General features: G+C 52.4%; 3 protein-coding genes across 3 annotated transcripts; 1 reads left to right on the plus strand and 2 right to left on the minus strand.

Moving 5' to 3' along the window:
• Positions 1-1,350: 1,350 nt before the first annotated feature.
• On the minus strand, positions 1,351-13,166 carry VTN00DRAFT_1089 (uncharacterized protein; the record flags this gene model as incomplete). Its single annotated transcript, XM_069427157.1, has 3 exons — positions 1,351-4,044; positions 4,099-12,837; positions 12,894-13,166. The coding sequence occupies 3 exons, from the start codon at positions 13,164-13,166 to the stop codon at positions 1,351-1,353; spliced, it is 11,706 nt and encodes a 3,901-aa protein (XP_069291791.1).
• Positions 13,167-13,778: 612 nt separating this feature from the next.
• VTN00DRAFT_1090 (uncharacterized protein) lies at positions 13,779-14,605 on the plus strand (the record flags this gene model as incomplete). The annotated part of the gene is made up of 2 exons (XM_069427159.1): positions 13,779-13,881; positions 13,944-14,605. 2 exons carry the CDS (start codon positions 13,779-13,781, stop codon positions 14,603-14,605), a joined length of 765 nt encoding a protein of 254 aa, XP_069291792.1.
• Positions 14,606-14,958: 353 nt separating this feature from the next.
• VTN00DRAFT_1091 (uncharacterized protein) lies at positions 14,959-17,589 on the minus strand (the record flags this gene model as incomplete). Its single annotated transcript, XM_069427160.1, has 1 exon — positions 14,959-17,589. One exon carries the CDS (start codon positions 17,587-17,589, stop codon positions 14,959-14,961), a length of 2,631 nt encoding a protein of 876 aa, XP_069291793.1.
• Between the last annotated feature and the right edge of the window lie 1,688 nt (positions 17,590-19,277).

Consider the following 19,277-nt stretch of genomic DNA (forward strand, 5'->3'; position numbering starts at 1 on the left):
AGGTAATGAACTCATATGTGCAATGAGAATTATGGCCATCAAATAGTAGCAGCCGGCGATTTCCCTTTGATCGGCGACTAGAGTATAGGTTGAAATGCTTAAGCCATTCATATGCCAATTCATCATTAGAATAGCCTGAATCCGAAACGCCTATAAGGTAGTCATCTTGAAGCTCCCGATACCATGATTCTATATGCTTCCGGGCTGAGATGATGAGCATAGGAGGTAGGTGAGCGCCATCTCCACTGACTGTCTCCACCAAGGTTATAAGCTCACGGCTGCTTGAGCTTGCAAAATAGGATTCCCGGGTAATATCTTGGGTGATTATCCATTGATTTTTTCCTTGGCCAATTCGGAATCCAGTCTCATCAAAGTTATAGATATCCTCAGGCTGTATACCATTCTCATCCACAACTGTCTTGAACCGCTGGAACCAATCCAAAATATTCTCTGGTTGATGCGCAATTGCCCGCGGAACATCTAGGGTTTTCTGCCTTTTGACATGAAACTCAGGATGTCTTTCTAGGAACCTAGACACCCAATTATGGCCGATTCGAGGGGGAGGGGTAGATGGATCGGTATGGTCACGACGGAGGATTGAATTGACGCAATTTTCGAGCATATGAAGCCGTGCACATAAGCCAATATCATCCAGGGTCTTTAGATATAGGCAGACAGCAAGCTCCTGGGCCTCACTAAGCTTCCGATTTGTAGGGGATCGATCTGAGCGAGATTGACGGCCTGATGCCCGTTTTCGAAGACGCGAATAAGGCACGTCAAAATCACGCGCAATTTTCGCGATTTTTGGCTTATCTTGAGTTTGAATGAAAGCTAGAGCATCCTGGATTCTAGCCTCTATCTTATTATAAGAATCGGGCATGATTTCGTTGAGATATGGGGGTTCAAAAGCAAGGGGGTTAGATTCTTGATAAAATTGACGTTGAGCTGGGAATTGACGTTGAGCCGGGAGGCACGCCGAAGGCGTGCACCCGGTTTCCGCAAGGAAATAGGGTGGCTAGTCCCAATAGGGACTAGACCCTTGGGCACGGTTAATAGTCCCCTAATAGTGACCACCTAGAGTCACCAGCTAGTCACCAGCTACCTAGTATCGGGCTGAACAATTGTAAACAGTAAACCTAATAATAAAGTGGGGTCTAGATGTAGGGAGACCCACAGTACTACTGACCTAGCCGGATCTTCTATGCTAGATACCCTATATCAGCACAGCGAGGTTTATACAAGATTTTTTTTGTTACAATCATTTTTTATTTATTCTATTCTATATATTTTTTGTTTTTCTTTTTTTGTTTTACATACGACTCAAACGCCAGAAACAAGTCTATAACAAATCTAGGAAACAACACGGCCCCGCCACATCTCTCCAAGATACTTCGCATCAATCTCCGGACAGCTTACACTCTCCCCCACCACCTCCAGGGCCGCATCGGTGCGCGACCGGTCCAGCGCGAACATGTTGTGCCCATTCACAAAGTAGTCCTTCACCACCGTCCACCGCAGCTGCTCCTGCTCGTCCGCCCCCTCCGCCAGCACCTGCAGCCACCGCTCCAGGGGCACCGCGCGGCCCATCTCTCCATCCTGTCGGACAGCCCCCATGAGTTCCGGCAGCTCGCTCAAATTGAGAGGCTTCCGGTTGCCCAGATGGTAGACCGTCAGCCCGTCCTGGAACAGAACCTCGTTGCTCGCGATGTCGTACATCGCCGCCGTCAGGTAGTTCACCGGGATGAAGTCGATAACAAACTCGGGACCCTGAGTCTCCAGCTGCGGCACCATACGATGGCGGATCATGTTCATCACCACGCTGCGGATGAAGTCGTCACTAGGTTCGGCCACCCCGGTGGCTGTGCTGGCCGTCGCGGCCGACGCACGGTAGATCGAGACGGGGAACCCTCGCTCTGCTGCCTCCGTGAGAAGCATCTCAGCCGCCCACCGTGACTTGAAGTAGCCGTACTCGTCCGTGGGCGGAGGCGAGAAGTGCCCGGCACTCTGCTCGGATGTGATGATGGCATCTCGCGTGCGCTTGGCCCGCTTCCACGACTGCAGATGGGGCACGCTCCAGGTGGACAAGTGGTTGATCTCAATCAGATGGTCTCCCAGTCCCGCGAGCTCGATAAGGTTCAGAACGGTGGTCGTGTTGATGGCCTTGAGGTCTCGGTATGTCTTGAGGAGAGACACCTCTGCTGCCAGATGATAGATGGCGTGCACAGACTGTGCCAGCGTGCGGAAGGCACCGTCGGTCAGCCCGAAGTGCGGCGCTGCCAGAACTCCGGGGATGCAGCGCATCCGTGACAGCAGTGTCTGTTCGTTGAGGGCGTCGTTCAGGAGTCTGTATCTCTCGAACTCCTGCAGCAACCGCTGGTGCTGGATCTGTTCTCGGGTACCTATCACATACACGGTGCTCTGTGGGCGCGCCGATAGAATGGTAGCCAGCATGTGGATGCCAATGAAGGAATCAGCACCGGTCAGCAGAACATTCACTACGTCAGAGCGGCTCATCCTCTGCACACCGTACGGCACAATGTAGCGTCTGTCGTTCGAAAGAGCAATTTCGTCATCCCAGTTGATGTTCTGTGAAGAGTCAACTGCCTGAGTGCTCTTTGTTCCCTCTTTCATAGTGCAGATTATCTCAGATACCCCGAGAGGAGTAGGTGCCCTGAGCAGATCTTGCAACTTTGGAGTCACTTTGAATGTGCGCTTGACCTTCGACTGGAGCCTGAGGAGTAATATACTCTGGCCACCAAGCTCGAAGAAGTTGTCGGTCGGTTCAATGGTCCGGTTGTTCCCTAGGATGCTCTTGAACAAGCTGATAACAGCGTTGAGAACACTGTTGTTAACATTCTGCTTCGAGTCGGAAGGTGTCTCGCTATCCTGTCCAGATGTAGTCGAAGGGAAAGTCAGATCCAGCTCCCGATTCAGCAGGTTCTGACGATCAACCTTGCCCCCAATCGTGACAGGCAATTTCTCCAAGAACTGGTACCCGTTGGGAAGCATGTAGGCGTTCAAATGAGCCTGGACTTTGCTGTGCAGGGTGGCCGCATATGCCGACTTCTCCGAGGGAGTCCGTAGTGGACGTTTCGTGACTATATATGCAACCAGCTGACGGTCGTCCGTCAGGGAGGCGCTTCCATTGACAGACCTGGCCACGACCGAAATATCAACAATCCCTTGACCATCCGCGGTGAAGGACTCGCTGTAAAGCCTTTGTTCGACTTCACCTAAGTCGATCCGGAACCCTCTCAACTTTATTTGTTTGTCACCAGCTATCCTACCGTGGAACTCGAGTTGGCCATCAGGTAGGAAACGGCCCCTGTCACCTGTTCTGAAAATTCTGTTCCAGCCTCTTGCACGGTCCTCAACGGAGCAGAAGGGATTGGCAAGGAAGGACTTCGCGTCCGCATCCGGTCGGTTCAGGTATCCGGCACCGACCTGGGCTCCTCCGACGCAGATCTCCCCAATGAACCCAGCTGGCAACGGGTTGAGGCACGGGTCGAGAATATAATGGCGACAATTGCCCATCGGGTATCCAATGGGGATGTTTATACAATCGTCTGCCGGATACTTGACCTGATGGATGGTTGTCTGTACAACCAACTCGCTAGGGCTCCAGGTGTTGTATAGAGTTGCCGGCGTACCCAGATCGTAGAAAGCTTTCGCAACCCGCACTGGTAGACGTTCACCAGCAGAAAATGCTATGCGATAGTCTCTGCACAAACGGAGAGCCTCGCTGTTGTATTCAAGAAGTAGCGCGAATTGGGTCGGAGTGAAGTATGTCACCGAAACCGATGCTTGTCGCATGAACTCGGCGAGCGTAGTGGGATCCTTTCTCGTCTCGGCAGTTGCAACACATACCTTAGCACCAGCTGTCAAAGCAGAGAAAATCTGAACTATTGAAAGATCAAAGCACATAGAAGACTGGTGAAGAAAATTGTCCCGCGGTGAAAATTTATAGTCCTTGTTTAAAGAGGCAAGCATTTGGTGAGTGTTCGCCTGGGTGAGGATCACACCCTTGGGCTTTCCGGTACTCCCCTTTTAGAAATTAGTTGGCTGTTCTTGACTAGAAGAAGGCTTGGAGGTACTGACCGAAGTGTATATCATGTAAAAGGGGTCATTTGGCGAAACTGAGCACTCTTCCAATTTCTTCTCAGCAGAAGCTGCTGCTCTGATCTCCATGACCTTATGAGAAAGACTTGATTTCTGAACGATATTTTCGGCCAACTCCCGCTGGGTCAAATCGAACAGGATGGTTTCAGCACCAGAATTAGATGCGATAAAGGCCAGTCGCTCCAGCGCAAATTCTGGATCCAAGGCGACATAACAGCAACGGGTGAGCAGTATGCCAACCATTGCAGTTATGGCATCAATCCCTGGCTTTGCCAGCAGCCCAACGCGCTGTCCTTGGGAGACACCGGATTTCTGCAACGAAAATGCTACCTTTTGTGCACGTTCCAGAAGGTTGGAGTAGGAGATGATTTCACCGTTGGAAGTTGTAATGGCGACTGTGTCTGGTTGGGCCTTTGCATTCTCGATTATCTTGTGGCAGACGCTGGTATCTTTCCACGGATTCTCAGTAAACCCGGTGTTCCAGTAGGTACGCTCAAGGTGCTCGACCTCCTTCGGACCACACATCTTGATTTCCTCGATCGGCTGCCTGTGATCTTTGATAGCACTGGTCAGGAAGGTCATGAAATTGTCGAAGAAGCGCTCCATGTCAGCCGCTCCGTACAACGTTGTAGAGTACTCAAGGCGCAGATTCAACCCGTTCTCGGGATCTTCCAATGCCTCAAGGTTCATCTCACATGCGGTTGGAATATCCTCGGACTGGACGTCATATATGCTGTAGTCCTGGGTGCGGTACACCGGGAAAGCGCCGTGCATCTGGTAGTTGACAACGACCTGGCCAAGCGGGAAGTAGCTGGAATTCTTCTCAACCTGCATGAGATCCACAATGGTATCGAATGGAACCTTGCTGTGGGACATCGCCTCTAAGCTGCGACCCTTGATGGTCTCGAGAAGCTGGTCGAAGCTCGTGTCACACTCGTCCTGACAGCGAATCGGAGTCATATTGACGAAGAAACCAAGGACATCTTCGACATCTGGATGAGGTCGATTACCGTCGATGACCAGGATTGTTAGATCCTTATCTTCCGTGTAGCGGAACAAGAATGCCCGGAAAGCCGTAAGTAGGAACTGGAAGGGGGTGGCTCCAGACTGAGAACAAATTCGTTTCATGCGATTGAGCAGTCCAGTTCTCAGAGTTCCAGTAAATGTCGATCGTGAATAATCATTATGCAGTGGCCTCTCTGACTTCGCAAATGGCAGGAGCTTGCAAGCACTGGGCATTCCAGTAAGCTTCTCCTTCCAGAAAGCGATATCCGGTTGGAGGGCGGAGGACGCAATAAGCCCATTATGCCATACGGTAAAATCTACATAGCTCACTTCCGGGTATGGAACCATCGACAGATCTTTCTTGGAGCGTATGGAGTCGTAGATCGCCGTCATTTGGTTCAGGAAAGACTTGGCACTGCCCCGGTCAATGGCAATGTGATGGCATATGAACACAATAGCATATTCATCGTCGCCTAGATTGACCAGGGTCACTCTCAAGACGTCGCCTTCCTCGATATCGAGCTCGGTTGTCTTTGAGCGAGAAATAAAGCTGCTCAAAGCCTCCTTTTTGTCGGTAGCGGTCGAATAGTCTTCAAATCCCAGTCTCGATTCGCAGTCGTCAGTCACCGTCTGCTCCGCGAAATCGTCGCCTTCGAAGTAGCACGTCCGGAGGATACTGTTCCGTCTCTTCATCTCGTCCAGTGACTGTCGTAGAGCCGTATAATCTGGCTTGCCTTTCAGATAGGCCACAACAGGCAGATTGAGATAGGTCTTATCTTCAGCAAAGTTGTGCACAAACCACATTCGACTCTGAAAGGTTGACATCGGAATTGGCAGTGACATGTCAGCTTTGGGAATGACGCTGGTCGATTGCGCTGTGAGGGACTGAGACTCTTTCTTGTCCTCGGATCCTGCAGCAGACTCAGTAATTTCAGCGACTCCTTTATCACCGACGGTGTCAAGCCTGACCAGGCCTACCGCCTTATTGACCAAGGCAAGGATGGAAGCAGCACCGAGTACATCGAACAAGGCGAGATCCACGCCCACGGATTTGGCAAACCACTTTCGGAATTCGACTGCGACTATAGAGTCCAGACCATATGCAGAGAGAGGGTTGCTTGGCTGGATGGTGTCCGCAGGCACAGCAAGGACAGCAGCGATTTTCTCAATGAATGCATTCAGCAGCAGTGTCGTCCGTTCCTCGGCGTTCGACGCCGTTTGAAGCAGAAGCGCAAGATTCTTGCTGCCTTCCGCTTGCCCTGACTTTAGGTTGAAGTCATTATTGAAGTAAAGGTTTCTGAATAAGGGTTTCGGAGACCAGTACAAGTCGTTCTTCGAAAGATTGAGCCCGGTAATAGTCTGGTGCAGATCGATGCCACGCGGTGAGGCCTTCAGCGAATTGTCAGATGTGACTGCTTCTTCAATTTGGTACAGGAGCTCCTCCTTATTGACAGCATCATAACCAATTCGCTCCATGACCTTCTGGAGAGCTTGGTTCTCCGCGACCGCACCGACCCCGATGATCATACCACAGTTCATCGTAGTACCTGCAAGGCCCATTTCCCTGCGGTGCCGCATAAGCGCGTCAAGGTAGGCATTGGCTGATGAGTAGTTTGCCTGACCTTTGGAGCCGATAGTTCCCGAAGCGGATGAGAAGCAGATGAAGAAATCCAATGGCACGTCCAAGGTCGCCCTATGCAAGTTGAATGTTCCGCGTACTTTAGGGCGGACGCAAGTCTGCCATTGAGCATGCGTCATCCTATCCAAAGGAGCATCTTGGAGTATCATTGCCGCTTGGAAGACACCACCAATGTCGCTGATGGATCGGACGCAAGACTCAACGTCAGAATAATTCGCCACATCCCCTCTGTACACAGCGACATGGACATCTCGAGCCTTGAGCCATTCAACAACGGCCTTGGCCTCAGCTCGATCAGCTCCTGATCGAGAGAAGAAAGCTAGACTCCTTGCGCCCTTCCTGACCATCCATTCTGCCAAGGTACGTCCGAGACCACCAAGGCCACCGACAAGGAGATACGTCTTTGTCGAATCAAACAGTCTCTTGTTTCGATAGGTACTCGGACGGATGGGTACCAGGTCATCCTTGTGGGGGACAAGAATGACTTTTCCAATGTGCTTGCCCATCTGCAGGAGACGGAACCCCTTGACAACATCGGCATATGAGAGCTCTGTAATTGCCTCTGGTGGAACGATGTGCCCATCGTGAACCAGCTTGCAGCAGTCCTGCAAGACACGTGCTCCCAGGACCTTGTTGCGCTCAAACATCGTGATCAGGTCCACCGAGGCAAAAGTCACATTCTTCCTGAATGGCTCCATATCAATCTTGCTGTTCTCATGGATGTCTCTCTTTCCAATCTCGATGAAACGACCGAATGCAGCCACGCAGCTCCAGGTGGCATGAAGGAGCTTGCCTGCAAGACTGTTCAAAGCAACATCCACACCTCGTCCATTCGTAACGCACATGACACCTTGGACGAAGCTGTCATCGCGGGAGGAGAATATCTGATCGTCCTTAAGTCCATATCTAGCCTTCAGAAAGTCCCGCTTTGTTTGAGATCCGACGGTTGCTATGACATTTGCACCAACCATTTGGGCGAGCTGAACAGCCATCTGTCCAACACCACCTGCGGCTGAGTGGATTAGTACATACTCACCTGCTTGGAGACGTGCAACATCGATGAGTCCATAGTAAGCAGTCGTCAAGATCAAAGGCAATGCCGTCGCTTGGGCAAATGGCATTGGGCCAAGCTTGTAGCACAGCGATGCTGGGTTCCGGAGAATGGTTCGGTGAGCACCCTGACCTGGACGCCATGCCACCACACGATCTCCAGGTTGGAAAGCAGCCTTGTCAACTTTTGAACCGACACGAAGGACCACACCGGCACATTCGTCACCGAGCTTGTAGTCGTCGATGATACCCATGGATGCCGCAATATCCCGGAAGTTAATGGCTGAAGCTTTGACCTCGATCTCGATTTCGTCATCTGCAAGGTCTTCGTCCAGGATTTCGATATCGTCCTCAAAAACAAGGGTCTCTAGGAGACCGACTTTACCGATCTTCAGGGCGAGCGGTCGTTGTCCAAGCGGCTCCAGCCTCGGCCCCGAGTTCACACCGTTCCGAAGTTTCGAGTTGAGAGTGTCATCGGCCTCTACCCTCGGGATGTACAGACAGCCGTCTCGCTCTGTGATTTCATCTTCCTCAAGCCTGCGGTCTAGGACTTCAAGAACACGCTTCGAAATGAGGTCATTCGGATGGGCTGGCGGAACATCGAGCGTGACTAGTCGCATCTGGTCGTTCTCACTGCGAGCAACTCGCGCAAGGCCAACAATCATGGAATGCTCAGGTTTTGCCGATTCCATTGTAGCTCCTTCCAATACCCAAACAATGTTCTTGCCTGTGCTTGTCAATAGTTTCTGCACCGCAGAATATGTTAACCGGTCGTTAATGTCTTCATCAAAGAAGACGTTCTCGTCAAGACTTGAGAGAACGACAACATTTTCAGGCATTGTCGATTGATCGAGAAGGGCAGCGAGAGAGGTATATGAGACCATCTCATTACCATAAGCCGCCTTGATCCGTGACACGAGATCTAGAGTCCTCTCCGAAGGTTTCGAGGGGAGGACCAGAGTAAGCGGACCATGTTGAGTGGCCTCTTCCTTGTCCTTACGCCATGCGGTCAGATCTCCAGTTGAGAATAGTGAAATCAGCCCTTGCTCCTCGATGGAGCAACCGTCTGCGATGACGTATCCTCCGTCTCTCAAGAATGCGCTAACATTCTGTTGGGCGAGCTCGCTCACTACGACCAGGTCGTACTCTCCGGGTTTCGGCTCCGAGGTATCGACTAGGCCAGATCTTTCCTGCGCCAGGAGCTCGAGTCGCTCATCAGAACCATCGTGAGACAAAACGGGAGTGATTGACTTGAAACGTCGACGCTCGTTCTGCCGACCACCCAAATACAGCAAGACCTCCCTAGTGCGTTCGATGCGTGGGGTGAAATGAAGAATCTTGCTGTTTGGATGCTGGTGGGCAAAAAGGTCAAGCAAATCGCTAATTCTACGGCTATCCAGCTGTGGCATACCGGACTTCAACAGATTGAAAGTCGGTTGCCAGCGAGTGCGGAAGAATAGGGACCTCTGGGCTGCGTTTTCCTTGGTATCCGCACCAAGGGAGGTCACTTCCAACCCTTGGAATTGCAGAAGCAGCTCATTGCTGCCCTCTTTCCCAACCAACAGGTCACTGATGGCAATACGGGGTCCGGGAAGCCGTGTGAAAGAGTTCGCCCAAAAGTGCTGCTCATCTATGGCACTCTTCACGTCGGCGATGGAGCCGGATATCTTGAAGGAACGGACGAAAGTTGGAACAAGCGCTTCGTCGAGTGGTCTGCCGAGGATGGACTCGATGGCAGCAAAAATGACGTGGAATGAAGAATCAAGCAACGTCGGATGGACGATGGTCATGTCGGCCGGTTCAGCAGAGTACTGACTGGGTCGGAAAGTAAGGGGCGCCAAAGCAAATCCGGGACCGGTCTCAAGATTGCCTGACAAAAGCCGGAAGTTCTTGCCATACTGCAAACCAAGGTCTGCAATGTGTTCATAGAAGTTCTCATGAGATATGCATTCATTGCTCTTTTTTTGCAACTCTTCGAATGTGGGTTGACCATCAGGACGCTCGAGTGGTGCGGGAAATCCTGCCTCGATAGAGATGAGACCGCAGCAGTGCTCAGTGCATCTTTGGCCTTCATCGTAAGAGGAGATGACAAATTCATACCAGGTGTCGGATTTGGATTTCGCTGACGTCGTAGCTGGTCTCAGTTCGAGAATTATCTCTGAACCCACCTCCGAGTCGTCCAGTATCAAGGCCGATTTAACGACGACATCCCGGAGAGCAACCTCTTTGAAACTTGTGGAGCTTTCAGTCATACTTGCGACCGCTTCGATTGCCATACTGAGGTATCCCGCCGCGGGGAAGATGACCTTTCCATCAATAACATGGTCGGCCAGCCACGGAAGCTCCTTTTGCCGGAGATAGTTACGCCAACGTGGGTATTTCTCAATGGCCCCAGGGATCATCGCACCCAAGATGGAATGGCGATGCTTCCGCAGGCGATGATCTTTGATGAAGCGGGTCTCGGCCCAGTATCTCTTGTGATCCCAAGCATAAGTTGGAAGATCCCGGAGTCTGTTGCCTCGAGTTATTTTGCAGGTAGCACCACCTTCTGCGATGAAGTGATCGCTGTTTACAGCGTCAAGATCCACCGGGTACCCGAGCTGGAAGAGTTGAGCCGCTGCTGTGAGAAGTCCCTCGTAATCAGGAACCCCCCGGGTTAACGAGGCCAAGTAGGGAATGTCGAGTTTCAAGGACTGCACAACCTGTCGGGACGGACCCTTCAAAGCAGGATGAGGACCGATCTCCACAAGAATGTCAACATTTTTCTCTTCCTCATCATCCAAGAGAATACCCGTCAAGGCGTCCGAGAATCTCACAGTGCCCGTCATATTGGCGGTCCAATAACCAGCGCCCATTTTATCAGGATCTGCGAGACGGGCAGTGACACTGGAAAACATCCGAATCTTAGCTGGCTGCGGCGCGAATCCTTCACAAGTACTGAGAGCCTTCTCATAGGCTGGAGCAAGCGGAATCATGTGGTGGGAATGGAAGGCCTGGGCTACTTGGAGCTGCCGGGCGAAGATCTTTCTTGCCGTGAGACTCTCCTTCAACTGGATAATGGCATCCTCATCCCCAGACAATGTCATGCTGGATGGACTGTTAACAGCAGCGATGCAGACCTTTCCCTTGTGTGGTTCCAATTCTGCGAGGGCCTCCGCCTCCGTCAATCCAACGGCCATCATAGACCCACGAATACCAGAATCAGCTTCAACACCATTGGACATGTACAGACCTCTGTAATAGGCGGCAATCATAGCATTGTCGAACGAAAGGATGCCCGCAGCATAAGCAGTGGCCATTTCGCCCGAAGAGTGGCCAACCACGGCTGTCGGTTCAATGCTCCAGCACTTCAGCAGATCCAGGAGTGCTAATTGCAGAGCCGTACAGATTGGTTGAGAAAATCGGGTTTGTCCCAGGCGAGTTGTTTCCTTCGAACGCAGGAGCTCTTCGACCACTGACCACTCAGGCCCATCCGGAAGACGTCGCAAGACCGCATCACATCTCTCAAGAGTCTGCTTGAAGAATGGTGACTGCTGGATCAGCTGTCTACCCATTGCGAACCATTGTCCACCCTGTCCTGTGAACACGAAACCAAGCCTTGGTTTCTCTTTACTGGCAGCAGTCCAAGCAGCGGCCGGAGTAGGCTCGGTAAGGCCTTTCAGAACGCTTTCTCTGCCTTTTCCAATCGCGAATGAGCGCTGTTGATGCATTGAACGCCGCGAAGAAAAACTGTGGGCCAGGTCTGCAATTTCGCAGTCCTGTCGTTCTTCAAGGTAGCTGGCCAAGTTGCAAGCAAGCATCTTCCCAGCCTTCTCCGAGTGAGAGGTCAACGGAATCAGAAAGGGTCTTCCGGCGACCGTATGTGCCAGATCCTTTGGAAGCTCGACAGGCGGCACAGAAAGCTTTTCCGGTGGTTGGTAAGCGTCGAGGACGACATGTGCGTTGGTACCACCATATCCGAAGGAATTGATGCTGGCTCGTCGCAATCCGTTATTGCTAGGCCAGTTAATCATTCCTTGCGGGACCTGGAGCTTCCAGTTGTCAAATTTGATCTCGGGATTGGGAGTCTTGAAGTGCATATTCGGAGGAATCTTCCCAGACTCGAGAGCTAGAGTCGTCTTGATGATCCCGGCAAGTCCCGATGCACCCTCAAGGTGTCCTATGTTGCTCTTGACAGAACCAACATACAACGGCTCCTTCCGTGATGGCGCGAACACCGCTCCGATAGCTCTAGTTTCAATAGGGTCACCACGAGCGGTACCTGTGCCATGTGCTTCAAAGTACTGAGTGTCCGCTGGATCGAGGCCCGCATTCTTGTAGATCCTCCTGATAAGGTTCTCCTGGGCCTCGGAGGATGGTAGCGTGATACCCTGCTTTGTTCCATCGTGGTTGGCACCAGTAGCACGTACAACAGCCCTGATCCTATCACCATGCAGCTCTGCCTGACTCTGGCGTTTCAGTATAGCAGCGCAGATTCCTTCTCCTCGAACATAACCGCTCCCGGACGCATCGAATGTGGCACAGCGTCCGTTAACTGAGAGCATTCCGAGATCGGTCATAGTGATGAAAATGTTAGGGTCGAAATGAAGGGCCGAGCCGACAACGATGGAGATATCACACTCGTTGTTGCGGAGAGATTGGTTGCCCAGGTGGAAGCACACCAACGAGGAGGAGCACGCCGTGTCAATTGTCGCACTTGTACCATGCAGATTGTAGAAGTAGGAAATTCGGTTCGCCAAGATGGAGTTGCCAGTTCCCGTCACGGTATACTTGGGGTAATACTCAAGGTCTTTTGTGACCATGGCATTGTAGTCGTTCGTAAAGCAACCGCAGAAAACCGAAGTTTGGGAGCCGTTGATTTCCTCAAGGGTGATACCCGCATCTTCGAGAGCTTCGTAGACGACCTCGAGAAGGAGTCTCTGCTGAGGATCCATGGCCTCAGCTTCCTTCCCTGAGATACGAAAGAAGCCCGCATCAAACTCCCCAATGTCCTGGTCAAGGAAATAACCATACTTGCAGTTGGTCTAGAATAGGGTCAGCCAGAAAGTCGCCGGAATCAGGTCAATTCTAGTTGTCTTACAGTCCCCTTGTTTGTCCCATCAGGATGGTAGAATGCATCGACATTGAATCTGTTTGACGGCATCTTTTTACGCAGGTCCTTCTGCGCCTCTAAATTCTTCCATAACTGACTTGGATTCTGCGCACCAGGCACACGACACGCTAAGCCTACAATCACCGCCGGATCTGCCTCAGGTGGTGGAGAGGAGACAGAGGAGTGGGAGTCTCGACGGGAGAGGCTGAAGTTGGAAGGGCTCAGGGAAGCCTCAGAGGACCGAGACTGCGGAGAGGCCATTGTTGAGATGGTTGTCGCGGGATGAATTGTAGCAATTGGTGCGTTTTCGAAACTGAAATTGTCTGACTGATCTCAGGAAAGTAGCCAGATGGTAGCACACAAGCAACGCAAACCTGCTGGGGAATTGGAGTACTTTGTACTCTGCGATGGAGCCATCATAACCCAATGTACATACATCTCAGCCATACTCTCCAAAGCCGCCGTTGGTGGAGAGCTGGCCTGTGTCATCAAGGCCCCGGCCGCGGACGCCCATTATTGCAGCTGAGAAGTATAGAAAACCGAAATTGCCGTACACCCACGGGGCGCACGGTTCCAATTTAGGATAAATTTTGAAGATGGAGATCGGATAGACCCAGGATGACGGTCCCAGTTGACGGGCTGCGTCCGCACGGGGACGGAGACTTTGTACGACGTTAGGCCACCATCGCTTTTCTGCCGTCGGGACAACTGCCACTGCCGTGTCTCGGCTACCAGTTCATCCGTGAATTTCGAGAAAACGCCCACATAAGGGTTCATCGCCCAGAACCTCAACCTTGCCTAGACCCTCACTTGCTTTTCCATCGTCGATAGCCTTGGCACACAGAAAAATACCTACAGTACAACTTTCTCAACATGGACAGCCGCAGGCCAACCCTTGCCTTCTTCGGTGCGACCGGTGGCAGCACGATCTCGTGTCTGGCACCTGCTGTGGAAGCTGGATACAAGTGCACCGCACGTGGGTATTCCTGTTTGCGTTTCTAAGTTGGGTTGCTAAACGGTTATGCCCGGTATCCACAGTTGCTCGCGACCCATCGAAGCTTGAGAAGCTCCTGCAAACTCGCGGCGTCTCCGAATCCGCCATCCTGTCGAACCTACAGATCACCGCGGGCAACGTGACGGATGTTGATGCCGTCACGAAGACGCTCACCCGCGACGGTGCGACCGTCGACATTGTCATCTCGGGGATCGGCGGCAAGCTGCTCTTCGACAATCCCCTAAAGCCGACTCTGGACAACCCCACCATCTGCCAAGACGCTATCTCCACGGTGATCCACGCGCTCCGCACCCTTCCGGGACCCAAACCCATCCTGGTAGCACTGAGCACGACCGGCATCAGCGACAAGAAGCGCGACCTGCCCATTGCAATGATGCCCATGTATCACTGGATGCTGAAGGTACCACACAAGGACAAGAAGGTGATGGAGTCGCTCATCCTGGAGGAGGTGGACCGGCCGGTGACACAGCGCGGGATCAGTAATTTCGTGATCGTGCGGCCTAGTCTGCTGACGGACGGTCCGGGCCTGGGAGTAGACAAGATCAAGGCTGGTACTGAAACTCGTCCGGCGGTCGGATACACCATCAGCAGGAATGATGTTGGTGCTTGGGTTTTCGAGAAGGTGATCAAGAACCCGGAGGAAGAGAGCAAGTTCCTTGGGCAGATTGTTACGATCACGACTTAGTTTCAGTGATGGCACGGTTTGCATACTACGAGTAGAATAGTTGATATCCCCGGTCGCTTTGGTTTTTGATACTTGTCTAGCATTGTGAACTTGTTTCGATTCAGGTACCTATATAATTTTGCGCGTAACGAGCGTCCTTTCCTAGAATGAACATAATGCCAAAGACTCTGAGATGAGAACAAAAAAAACGCTGGTCCCGGAGCATGCAAAGACCGACGAAATGTGTAGTGCCTTCCCTAAGCAAACCAAGAGATGCCAAGTCATCATACTTGTCAACACCATACCATAATGCCTTACTCCACAAAACCTAAGGATATACACAAATAAAAAACAAGAAAAAATAATTCTCATTCTCAAGATAATCCCGAATGAAACCGGAACAGAGTCCCTTCGCCAACAGTAGTCTCTCCCCTTGTCCTCTTCCGCGGTCGGTCGTCGCCTTGATCGGCATCGCTTGGCACAGTGGGGATGCCGAAGTTCAGGAACAGGTTCGGCCCGAAAAGCCCGTCTTGGCCGGCACCGTCGAACCCCGCGTTGTCTTCAACGACCGACCCGCCCTTCCGTTTGACTCCGTGTCTTTCGCCCACGAAGCCCGTTACCATGTCTTTCGGAGTGTAGCATCCGTCACCTGGGGTGTTCACGACCCCACTTGTGAACCCTGACCAAAGCCCTGGGTGTTGTGCGGGATCGAGAGGCTCTTGGAACTGCTGTGCCAAAGCTTCCTCGTCCAGGAAAGGTATTTCCTCCCCTGGCCCCATAATGGCACCGTTCATCGGCAGGATAGTGTTGTCAAATAATAGCGGACTTAGACCTTCCAATTCAAGAGATCCGAAATATTGCTGAGGCGGGGAGGCCGCCGAGCTGCCACTGGTAGTTCCAGTCGATAAGCCGTGGAGCAGCGAGTCGTCCGTTGATGGACAGGAACCAACACGTACATTTTGATTGCTTCCCGGACCACTCAACTCTTCGAAACGCCTGCGCACACTTTTCAATTGCTTCTTGACGGCCCTCCATCGCCTGTCTTGCAGCAAGATGTCATTCTTGAAAAGTTTGTGCATTGCAAACGCCAGCTCCAGCAACTGAGAGATATTGTCCAGCAGAATCCGGCCTTCAGCTTCTGTCCCTTGCCGGAAGCGTGTACAGAAATGATCCATCGCCCGCCCGCAGGCGTCCAGACCTAAAACATAAGAGTGGGGGAATGGAGAAGGAGCGCCAGTAGCGATTGGGCTGGCGGTTTGGTGCATTTCCTTGCCTATCGGAAATATATTCAACAGCTCCTTGGCGGATGTGATGAAATCTTCCATCAGCTTCTCAGTGACTACAGTTTCTTTTCGACGTGATTCGGAGCGAGGGAAGAGCAGATGGATGAGCATAGTGTGGTACACCGTTCGCATCAACGCCTGCGACGTGGTATCCTCGACCTTTGTCTTGATGAGTCCGACTACGTGGAGGAGGACGTCCCGGGCATCTGCACACAGGTTTGCGATACCGGTCTGGCGCGTATGCAAGCTGCGGAGCCGTTGGAGAAGCATTGCCTGCCATGATAGGCTCTGGTGAGGTACAGTCACCTCTTGCTGTTGAGGGAATGTGGCATATAGATGCGCCGCTGTGGAAGTGACGTGACTGAGGAGCCAAACTTCGCGGATGGTGGCAGATTGCTTCCGCAACGTTGACAAGTTGTCCGCGGCTTTGTCGAGTTTGATCAGCACTGATGACTCTTCGTCCATCGGGGGGAACACACTGAGGACCGTAGTCGGCAATAGGTCGGAAAATGGCATGTCCATCTGGATAAACGACCATAGTGTAAGGGAGAAGGTCATCCACCAGATGTTCTTGATCATTTCTTCTTCCACCTCTCCAACATCGATGCCATTGATACGGCTTAGCCCCGTGTGGGGTGTTTCAAGGATGCGGTTCTTCAACTTTGTGATCACCCGACCTGCGTACCCGATGTAGCAGGTGGCCCGACGAACTTTGGAGAGACATGTGTTATGCCAACCGAGCAGCATTAAAGCTTGTGCTGTGGAAAGGCCAGCCTGCTGCGCTGAACGACCGCTGAGACGTGCTCCAGCCCAGTCAAACAGTCTCTTCCCTCGAGCTCGCGATGCTTCGTCCTCGGCAACAAAATGGGCATCAGCAAGGATGGTAGCGAGCAGTATCTCATCATGGGTGTTGCTTCGGAGGGCACGAAGGAGCAAAGTCTTCGAGATCAGCCCTGACAATGGGTGGACGGTAAACCACACATCTATCAGCTGGGTTGTCCGGTGACTATCGTACTCCGCTAGGGGATTATCCGCAGCTGGATCAGCTTCGAACATTGTCGGAGTGCGATCTTGAGCCATGTTGACGGCGAAGAATCTCCCCTCTTCGCCAAAGAATGGTTGACAACCGAGATTGCTGAACTTGGTGACGAGCGTTTCCACCAGATCCTGTGTCAGCAAAGACAGGAGCCCACGGTAACTTAAGTGGCCGCGGGGACTGCTGGTGGGATGTTGTGAGAAACCTTCTGTGGCTATCGACCGCTCACGCTCGCCAGTGATTTTTTGGCAGAAGGCCGCCAGTCTCTCCTGATAGGCGTTCATTTTGGGGGCGTTCTGTTCGCCGCTAAAATTCTCCTTAAACATCTTCTCCAGCTCAGTAGCGACGCTTCCAGCTGCATCGATGTCCGTTCTTTGTATGTCATCGTGAGGAAAGCTCGCTTTCGGAGAATCTGATCGAGAAATTGACCGAGTGGAGAGTCCATCATTCCCGGTGAGTCCTCCACTTGTGGGGAAATATTCTCCTTCGACAGTCCGTGGAATAGCCTGCTGTGCTGTTCGAGAGTTGCCTCTTGGTCGTCCTTTGGAGGCTTCCAGGTCGTAGACGCATTCGATGTTTCGCTCCCGACAGGCGTTGCAGATGCTCTCGCCGGAGCAGCGAATTTTCCGGGACCGGCAGAAGTGGCAGCTTCGTCGCAGGTTTGGCTTCCGTGTCGTTGTTTCCATGACGCTCCGTGTGAATGAGGACGATGTTCGAAGAGCTCTTCCTGGACGGTGATCTCCAGGCCCTTATCTAACAACGAGCTCTTCCAGATTTTGCAGTAACGTAATGAAACGAGAAGATGGGTCTAGTTATGGCGGGCACAGCACTAGGTAAGGCTGTGTCCACAGAATATACGAGTGATCCGAGCGACGAAAGTAAGGGAACAACATATGTGGATGAAGAATGGTGGACTATCCTGCACCCCACCAGGGCCCCCGGTTTCATGAACCACGAGTAGAATCCCAGGCTGGCAGAATCGGAGCTTGATTTGACACCGGTTACAGCTGCTCTCTGCCACGGTGAGGGTCTGCAGCCAAGGGCTGGAGAAGGGATCTATTCATAGCGATTCCCAAGCCCGTCAGCGTTCCGAAACACGGCCAGACCTCACTGACAACCGAGCCAAGACGTAGTTAACTTATCATGGAGATGGTCCCCGCTGAGGTTAAATCCAAGGCTCTCGGCGGGCTGTCGTCCGTTAGAGGCTGGCGATGTACTCCGTATGCTGGCGGCATGGAGGTCCCTGACGATGCCCGTTGATCTTTCAGCGCCTCGCGCGAGGCTTTGCCTTCCCGGGCACTGTCTGGCGAGACCCCGTCACGCAAGCAACACGCTTAGTCAGGCGGAGAGCTGTGAGATGTTTGAGCATCGACTCCCGCTAGCCACATGGATAGTGCCTGGATTACGCCGAGTCGGAGCTGATCGATGAGCCTCTTATTCGGGAAATTGGGGGCGGGATACGCCAGGATCCTAGCGGGCTGTTTATGAGCTGCCCTCAGCTGCCGATCAGTCCAGAAAACAGGCAGTAACTTCGCAGGATGTCTGTACGGTACAGAGTACATATCCCTGAAGACGAAGAGTGCAGTTACTACTAGATCTGGCGATATCTGGCCAAGCACGCCACTCAGCTAGGGCACAGCAGCTAAGAGCTGTCCGTGGGGGAGCCATCCCGTACATAGCTCCTACGGCGATGAGTATGGGTTAGGGACCTATGTACGTAAACATCTCGAAGAACGTTGGGTGCATCAACACGCCCTTCCGCCACGTTCGACTCCCGCATACCCCCAGTTCCAGCATGCCATTGGGCCCAGCGAATCTTTTTGTCCGGCAGAATCCCCGCTTAGCCCCGACTTTACCTCTACAAACCCCTCCTATACAACGTGTGCTGCGTACACAACATACGGCCAGACACTTCCAAGGCAGATAAATGACTCCCTAGCATCATCTGCTCTGCTTCTCTCAGTAGGCACGGCCGGCTAACCGGCCTGGGTATTCATTTGACGCAAAATGCGCTCACGAAATCCTAACATCAGAGACGAAGTTACTCAGCGACGTCTTGTCCTTGACCAGGCACATCCATGTCTGCGACCCTGGAGCTGGGTGGGAAACTCGATGCTCCCACCGCCTCCGTAATCCTCCGATTTCCCGATTGGGCCGATTCAGTGTCGCCCGCGCTTAGGTCGCCTTCCACGCCTCGGGATGACTGCGGACTCGGGATCGGATGGATCCTTGGCGATCCTGCCGAGAGGTAGGGAATTACAGACAGTCTCACTGGTATCTGCATGAATACGTCCATAATTCCTCAGCTTCGGTTATATATATAGATATAAGGTCTGTACTATTGCTGTATACACTCGCGGGCGGTTTATCCCAT

This window comes from Thermoascus crustaceus (genome assembly GCF_041956765.1).
Source record: "Thermoascus crustaceus strain CBS 181.67 unplaced genomic scaffold VTN00scaffold_1, whole genome shotgun sequence".
NCBI classification, from domain to species: Eukaryota; Fungi; Ascomycota; class Eurotiomycetes; order Eurotiales; family Thermoascaceae; genus Thermoascus; species Thermoascus crustaceus.